The sequence below is a fragment of the Impatiens glandulifera genome, chromosome 6 (genome assembly GCF_907164915.1).
Source record: "Impatiens glandulifera chromosome 6, dImpGla2.1, whole genome shotgun sequence".
In the NCBI taxonomy this organism is placed as follows: Eukaryota; Viridiplantae; Streptophyta; class Magnoliopsida; order Ericales; family Balsaminaceae; genus Impatiens; species Impatiens glandulifera.
The window spans coordinates 17,799,283-17,808,806 of NC_061867.1; the positions used below are offsets into that span (position 1 = coordinate 17,799,283).

At 28.6% G+C, this 9,524-nt stretch overlaps 1 protein-coding gene across 1 annotated transcript; it reads right to left on the reverse strand.

Moving 5' to 3' along the window:
• Positions 1–3,201: 3,201 nt before the first annotated feature.
• LOC124943287 (metalloendoproteinase 1-MMP-like) lies at positions 3,202–6,449 on the reverse strand. Its single transcript, XM_047483825.1, has 4 exons — positions 6,347–6,449; positions 6,219–6,271; positions 5,898–5,955; positions 3,202–3,950 (listed from the first exon to the last, which is right to left on the reverse strand). Exons 1-4 carry the CDS (start codon positions 6,447–6,449, stop codon positions 3,202–3,204), a joined length of 963 nt encoding a protein of 320 aa, XP_047339781.1.
• Positions 6,450–9,524: the final 3,075 nt, after the last annotated feature.

Below are 9,524 nucleotides of genomic sequence, written 5' to 3' on the forward strand. Positions count from 1 at the left end.
GGAAGGTTGGGTTAGGAGGAATGGAGGGGAACTTAGAGGTGCGGCGCCTTATTGGATAGAAGTTACCAAGTCTACTTCATTCAAAGGCTCGAGGAGTGCAAGGGAAGTGGAGGACTTCCTTTGGAATATGGAAATGTACTTTCGGGCATCAAGCATACTTGATGATCGTACGAAGTTGGAAACAACACATTTTTTCCTACAAGATATAGTACTACTGTGGCGGAGGAGGCGGGAAACTGATATTGAACGAGGTACGTCGGGGATGGAAACATAAGAAAATTTTAAAACCGAGTTCGAGGAACAGAAGTTGTTAAGCCAACTTGTGCATAACAGTACCGTTAAGGAATATGGAAAAATAATAGTGAATTTTGAAATTCTCATTGTTATGGATTGAAATGTTAACTAGTAAAATCAGGATAGACATAATACATCAATGATAACATATTGTACCGCTATAAGTGATCCACAATACAACTTATGGAAGTCTTTTAATTGATATTCCGCACATGTATTGTAACGAATAAATTCTAAAAAATCTAATAAGTCGACTTTTAGTTTTGAATAATCATATATTCCTTTCTAACCAAAATATCATGGTATAATAAACTATAAATTAATAAACAACCACCTTTTGTCCATTGAAATGCTCATGTCCAAGTTCCATGTAATATTCCAAAAGCCACTTTATTTGATCTTTGTCATAATTCATTCAACATTTATACTTTTCTTCTTTATAAGATTTAAAACATTTTAACAAAAGTTTTCATAAATCAAATAAATTCACGCAATTGATAGAAAATGAGGGTGGATAATTCTGACTCAAATTTCATATTTTTGATGAATTAACATATATGGTTCCTAATTTAACAAACCAGATTGAACCCAACATATTGAGTAAAGTTGAAAAATATTAAAACCTTAGTACCGCATTGTTGTTGTGTAAATCTTTTCTAATAAATAAAGCATAAGAAAATAAATTATTAATAAAAAATATGAAGAAATTTTAAACTGTATAAATTCAATCTTAAATTTTAATAGATTAAAATCAATAAATAAAAAATTTAATGTATGTTTTACCTAAGAATGTTTGTGGGTTGTTTGGGTTCTAATTTTTCAACTAAAGATATATCTATACAAATTATTTGGTTATACTAAATTCAATATCCATAAACCAATCATATATATATATACGAACGGATAAGTTAATTCAAATATAAGTTTGATTAGTTACCTAATTGAGATACTTAGTTATATATTTTATTTACAAAATAAAAAAATATTGAGTAACATTTTTCAAATTTATATTCAAAACAATCTAATTTATTATATTTTTATTTTTTATTTTGAAGTAAATACAAAAAATAATTAGTTACGATATTTTCAACTAATTAAAAATAATTTTAAAAGTATAAAATGATTTGATTAGCAATTATAAAAGTGTATGTATATTTCTTTTATTTTTTAATTAAAACTTACACTAAAAAATTAAAATAATTTAATTAGTCTTTTTATACTATTATCTCCGTCCCTTTAAATAATTAGTTGGATTAAATATAATTTGTTTTTAATTGTTTGTTTAAATAATTTTACGACTATATATATAATTTAACTAGTACTACCTAATTCTTTTATATATATATTGTAAAATAATATATAAAATTTGTCAATATTTCATTTTGTAGCTGCATTACTAGTTCATTCTAAAATTATAATTTATTAATTAAAAATAATACTAAAAAATTATTTAATATATATATAGATATAATATATTTAATTATTTAATAATAAAATGTAATAATTCCAAATCAATCCTTAAATTTAGATTATTTTATTTATATATTTAGGTATATAAACAACACAATATATTAAAATATAACCTAACTTAATAAATAAAACAGACTTAACCTATTGTTTTATATTCTTGATATGTAAACAACATAATAAATCAAATAAATTGACCCAATTGAAAGAAAATGAGGGTATGGATAAGTCTGACTAAAATTTCATACTATTGATGAATTAACGGATAGGGTTCTCAATTTAACAAACCAGATGGAACCAATTATACATATTGAATAAAGAAGAAAAATATTAAAACCTTAGTGCAGCATTGTGCTGTGTTAATCTTCTAATAAATAAAGCATAAGAAAATAAATTATTAATCACAATAAATATGGAAATATTTGAAACTCTATTATTTTATTCCATCTTAAATTTTACTAGATTAAAATCAATAAATAAAAAATTTAATGTAAGCTCTACCTAAGAATGTTTGTGGGTTGTTTCCGTCTAATTTTTCAACTAAACATATATCTATACAAATTATTTGGTTATACTAAATTTAATATTCATATCAACCATATATGCAAATAGATAAGTTGATTCAAATATAATTGGCTAATTGAGATACTTAATTATATATTTTATTTACAAAATAAAAATATTGAGTATAATTTTTCAAATTACAATTTAATTTATAATATTTTTATTTTTTATTAAGTAAATAAAAAAATTAGATACGATGTTTTAAACTAATTACAAATAATTTATATAAAAGTATAAAATGATTTTATTAGCAATTATAAAATTGTATGTATACTTATTTTATTCTTTAATTATCACAAAATATGTTTTAACATTTTTTACACTAAAATTTAGAATAATTTAATTAATTAGTCTTTTTATACTATTACCTCTATATGAGTGTTCTGTTAAATAATTAGTTGGATTAATTATAATTTGTTTTTAATTGGTTGTTCAAATAATTTGATGACTTTCTATATAATTTAACTAGTACTACCTAATTCTTTTATATATATATATATATATATATATTTTGTTAGAGTAAAGATATATACAACATCATTATACACATTCGTATAACATCTATTTCATTTGGAAAAAAAAAAGAAAAAATATATCTTAAAAAAAATACAAGAGAGAAAAATATTTTTTCTTTCTTTCCAAATGAGGTAGGTACTATGCGAAAGTGTATATATAATTACTCATTTTGTTAAACAATATATAAAATTTATCAATATTTTATTCTTTAGCTGCATTACTAGATAATTATAAAATTATAATTTATTAATCATAGATCATACTAATAAATTATTTAAAAAATCTATAAAATATATTTAATTATTTATTTATTGATACCAAATAAAGTAATTTGCCAGAATAAAATGATGTCAACTAAAATTAAGGGAAATTGTACAATGCGTTAATTCCAGCAATGTCATCATCGTCTAAGTTTCTTTTTGTAACCCCCAAATATGTAAATTCATACATTACGGCCGTAGGAACATTACTATGGTTAAGACCAAGAACGTGTCCTAACTCATGCAAAGCAACTGATTCAATGTCCATTTTTTCGGGTCGTGCTCCGTCCCCCCAAGGAATGCTAGACTTGAAATAGATCAATCCCTTAGGCGGAAAATGTGAGTAAGCGACACATAACGGGTTCTCCGTGAACATGGAACCAAGAGTGAACCTTATTTTCACATTGGCAACAGAATAGTTATCAATTTTTTCAAATTTAAAGTTTGTGGCAGCTTCCCAACTTTGAAATGCAGAACTAATGGGATTAATAGCATCGGATCGCACTTTGGAATCTAAAGCCCATGTTAGGTTAGTTGTGGACCATTTTGTATTTCCAAGTACGTAATACGAACCACTTTTAAAGGAGTCGCGAACTAACTTTACCTTGTGATTGATAAGAGTTTGATCAGTGTAGCCGGACAAAGGTTGCAACATCAGTGAGTCATGCCCCGTGAAACTACTCGTTTGGTAGTGACCAACCTTGGAAGGACCGAAATAATCATATTTGGAAAGATACTTTCTCACTTGATTAAGTCTCTCAATTTTATCACCTTTTATGGAGTTCAACAAATGTTTCACAAACTTAGATGATGATAATGTTTTATCATTTGAAGACGATGCTTGGACAACTAAAAAAAATGCCAAAACAAAGACTAACAATAGAATACATGCTTTGACCATATTCATGTTTGTTATTTTATTTTTTATTGAGTTCATGATTTTTGTTTCACATTTTTTCTGCATTCTATACCCATTTTTTAATCAAAAGATTGTCTTAATCTTATGTATGAAATTTACTTGATCTAATATTGTAACTTTTACCATTTTAACAATTCTAAAATTGTTAAAATTTACTAAATTTTATAATAAATAAAAATATCTTTTAACTTTATTTAAAAATTCAACACTACGCGTTATTTGAGTTTAATTGTGTGGTAAACTAAGAACCATGTCCAGCAGACAAACACTATACTTAACAAATTTCATTTCAATTAAGAATAAAAATTGCAACAAATTACAAAATTTCCAATAAAACAAATCAAACAATCAAATAGTGCCAAAAAAAAATTACAACATTAAAAGTTAAAACAAATATAAATTAACTTATATCCCCCTCCAAAAGTCGAAACAAAAAAAAAAATACAAAACTATTTGTTTTAAAGTCACCTTATGAAGTATTGAGTTTAAGGGTAAAAATTTAATATTTATCAAAAGCTATGGTATTTTAGTAAGTACCATAAAATTATCATTTTCATTTGTAGATAATATTTGTATTTAATCATTATCTACCAATAGGGATCGGTACGGTATACTTTAATTTTTATTCGTAACTTATATCGTACCGAAAGTTTCAGTATATGAAAATTCATGCATTTACCTTACCTTGATTTCAGCATACCTTAATTTCGATACAGTATTGGTATATACCGTTCATATCTTGATTTTAAAGTGTTCACAGAATATACTCCTACCCTAATTAGAAATTATAGAGAATTTTGGTTTCAAAATTGTTCTTACACTCTTTCGAGCCGTGGACTACTCTTGTGTTTTAAATTTCATTGTGTTTTGTATTTAAGATAAACTTGACAACATATTATACAACTTTGAGTATATCAATAGTGGAAAATACATCATTAGCGACGATGTAAACCGTCTCTAAAAGCCATAATGTTGTCTCTAATAACTATTAACATAGGCGGACAAACCTGTCGCCCGTCGTCGCTAAAAAGTTCGCCGTTAAAAGATAATGGTTATTATTCGCAACGATATTTCTCTAACGCCGACATTGATAATCCTTACTCTCGGGTTTTTGGAATATTTCTGATTCTCTTATTAACGTCGGCATTCCCTAAACGTTGGCGTTCATATTGTTCTTTATCAACGTTGCGCTCCCTTAACGCCGGCATTACTATTGTTCTTTATCAACGTCGACGTTCCCCTAATGCCGATGTTGATAATCCATCCTCTCGGGTTTTTGGAAAAAAAATTGTGTCTCTTATGAACGTTGGCACTCGCCTAACGCCGACGTTAATATTATTCTTTATCAACGTCGGTGCTCCCCTAACGCCGATGTTGATAATTGTTGCTTTCGGGGTTTTAAATTTTTTTTTGTTCTTATTAAAGATGTTTTATATTTTGTCCTACTATTGTTAGTATGCGTATGTAGGAAGAAGTCTCCATGACTAGGGCGTGTCCAATCTCCCTCTTCTGTACAAATAACATACATACCATACTCTTACTAAAACATATCATTTGTCGCTCCACTTGTGAAAATGGTTTGTTGCCGGTGTGGTGGGTGTACACCAATTTTTCTTTGTTACCGGTGTTGGTCGTACTTTTTCTATGCAATTATAAGATAGTTATAGTTGTTATTTAATAGTCGATTAAATATATATTAATTTAAAAATGACTAAATACCCTGGTCGTGAAGTAGTGATGGTCAATGAGATAGTACCAATCTTCGTCGTCGAATATAAGAGGAGGGTTTAATATGATTACCTCCTCATCGCCATTATGTGGTTGGATGTAGTCCCTATTGTTTGCATATCTCCACTAATCTCATGCTTTCTTCACACTTGGCATCACCATATCTCTGTATGTGTCAATGAAATTGGGTGAAGACTCAAAATGATCCTGAAAAATGAAAACAGATTCTAGGATTATGAAAGCTTAAAATTATAACATGAAACATTAAAAAAATATCAACTCACGGAGATGGACCGCCATATTAGGTTTAATTGGGCTTTTGACAGATCAGACTAATTTCTTAGATGATATGGCACCACCATGGAATTCTAGACAATGGCGCCAATATGCCAAGACTAGTGTTTCCCATTATGCCAAATGGGCTTTCCATCCACCTCTTTGATTTCTAAACGCATCTTCTACCCAGTTGCCAGTTTCCCGAGAACTGTGATTTTCCCCTGTCCTCTCCTCCACAATGAAGACCCTACAAAATAATAGTGAAATGACATTTGTTAAAATTTATTTAATCATTTAAATATCATAAGTTATAATTAACTACCTGTAGTCTCAGGAACAAGAGAATCCTCATCCATGGTGATAGACACCTCGGGAATGGTGAAATCTAGACAATCCAATCCCTCAATGTCCAAAAGTGACCCCATATAGCTCATATGATCATCGGACTATACATCTTCTGTACGAGCTTGTAGCTTGTCTAAATGTCTCAATAGTACTCGTCTTGTAGCCCGTTTAAGTGCTATTATATCTGGAAAAAAACTAAAGTTAAAATTTTGAAGAATCCATCCTTTGACACACACAAATAAAACCTGTCTAGATGTTCGAATAACAGGGATTTATCTTTGTGATAATTTTCCATCAATGTCTAGATTCCATATTCATAGCGTAGAAAACATATTGTGCTTTACTTGCCATGACAAACGAATTATGAACCTGAGTTCTCAATGTCATTTTCATATTAATACTTACAAACTCATATTTATCTACTTTTATACCATGGTTCTTAGAATTTACATAAAAAATTTTACACTTGAAAAGAATAACTTGGTTACCACCAAAATTTAGGATCCTTCGTACAAGGGAGGTTTCAAATCATCCAACAACCGGTAAAATTCCTTAGCATCGTCAACATGTCGTTCATTATTTGAGGCTTCATCGGTTGTATACAAATCGTTGATAATGTCTTCCTTAAATTGATCATATTGATCAATTTCGTTGTTCATTTTATCATTAACGACATTGTCTTCTACTCCACCTTGATTTTCATTTCTAAGGTCATCTAATTTATCATCTTCATCCTCATCCTCATCATCCCTTTCATTCAAAGATCTTGTTTCTCCAAGTACCAAAAAATGTAATTTTGACGGATCTTAATTGCAATTAGATGATCTCTCACCACTGTTTTATTCTTAGAAGTTCGATTTACACAATTTATACAAGGACAAGCAATCAAATTTCTGTTAGTAGACCTAATTGCGAAGTCTATGAACATTTCAACCCCTTTAATACAATTTGGATCATATCGGCGTAGATTCATCCAACTTTTATCGGGGACTTCCATTTTAAATAGGAATTAACAACCAATAATAAAATTATCATCTACCTGTTTAATTATTAACCAATTAATCAACATACTAAACAATTAATGAAATAATACTTATGATACATATCAACTAACACCAAAACACAATGAAAAAACCTAACATATTAATTCAAATAAGTAATTTATCTAAATATGCAACCCTAATAATCCAAGTAAGTCATTTCTTTAAATATGAAACCCTAATAAAAAAAACATAGGAAAATATTAGAACATACCAAATAGAGAATGCCGACGAAGAGTAAATCTCGAACAATTGATTCCGACCGGTAAAATTAAAAATAAACTATCAAACCAATCATCAAACCTATTAAATAAGCCAATTTTTCAATAACCTATCAGCAAACCTATCAAATAAACTAATTTTTCAATAACTTAGTTGCAAACCTATCAAATAAAGCCTAAATCAAACATAAAATCGATCAACATAAATCTATCTGTAATATCAACATAAATCAAACCTAAAATATATCAATCTATCAACCAAAATCAAACATTATCTGAAAGACTGTTACCTAGACCGGCAACCGGCGAAATAAAAGGATTAGACGAATGAACGAAGAGCGATTGGATGCCAAACAAACAGATGGTAGACGAACAAACAGACGACGGAGTGAGAGAGAGCGAAGCGAGAGAGGGAAAATCGCGAGCGGAGAAGAAAGAAGTAAAAAAGAAGAAGGGTTGAAGTTTTAGTTTAATTATTAGCGTCGGCGTTCCGTACAGCCGACGCTAATAATATAACATATTAACGTCGGTGTTAGGCTAACGTCGACACTAATACTCTTTTCCAAAAAATGTTTCTGTTTGGCAAAAACTCCTCTTTATTAGCGTCGGCTTTACCCTACAACCGACACTAATAATATAACATATTAACGTAGGCGTTAGGCTAACGCATAAACTAATAATCTTTTTCAAAAAAACATTTCAATTTGGAAAAACTCCTCTTTATTAGCGTCGGCTTTACCCTAAAGTCTATGCTAATAATATAACATATTAACGTTGGTGTTAGGCTAACGTTGAAGTTAATACTCTTTTCTGAAAAACGTTTCAATTTGGCAGAAACTCCTCTTTATTAGTGTCGGCTTTACCTTAAAGCCGATGCTAATAATATGTTAATAAAAATGGAATTGATTGATTATTTTGAAGATTGAAATTTGTGAAAGACTGAAAAATGTGAATAAATTTAACTAGATACTTCAAATTTAAAATAGAGATTTATTGAATATTTTGAGATCAAATGTCACTAGTACACCTCGCAATCTTCAATTATTTATTTTGGAATAATAATTAAACACTTAATTAAAATATTTTTGCATCACATCATATCATTTTTATTATTTGAAAATTGTTACACAATCGTACACTAGTCATATCTTAAGATTCTTTATTTATCTTGTTATGTGCTTAACAAAAAATCTACCTCCAATTAAACGTGTAACACCACCTTCTTCAACAACTTTCCTCATGTTCTTGAGCCCTTGTTCTCAAATAAGGAACCAGGAATATGAACTTATCAAATTAAATATTTTTTTTTCAAATTGTGCATTTTTATCCAAATTGAATTAATGAAATGTTTGAATACATAAAGTTTATAAATGAATTCAATTTGATTAATCTTCAAATAATTTACCAATTCAACAATCAAAAACAACTCAAAAGTACTGCAAAATTAAGTTATTGAAAATTAGAAATTAAAACAAATAATTAAAAGATATGATTTCATATAGTTATAGATATCCTTAGATGTAAACTGTAAAATATCTAAACAATAACTTAATTAAGAACACCAATAAGACAAATTCTTTTGTCGGGAGTTTTAGATGAGCTGCTAGTGTTTTCTTTATAGGGTACACAAACAATGATATTTATACGCTAAACAAAAAAAAAATCAGCTAAAAATTTCATTCAAAATGCTCAAAATACCGCTCCTATATGGTGCGTAGTATTTTACACAGCTAAATTTAGAGTTTTGACGAAAAGAAAAATGTGTTTAACGAAATTATTTTATTTTCCATGCGGTTGGAATTGGTCTTTCGAATTTGCAAAGAACATGAATAACAAGCATAAGGAGATTTCCTATAAGCTTTCTCGTTCGAGCCTTCGGTCAAAAATCATGTCA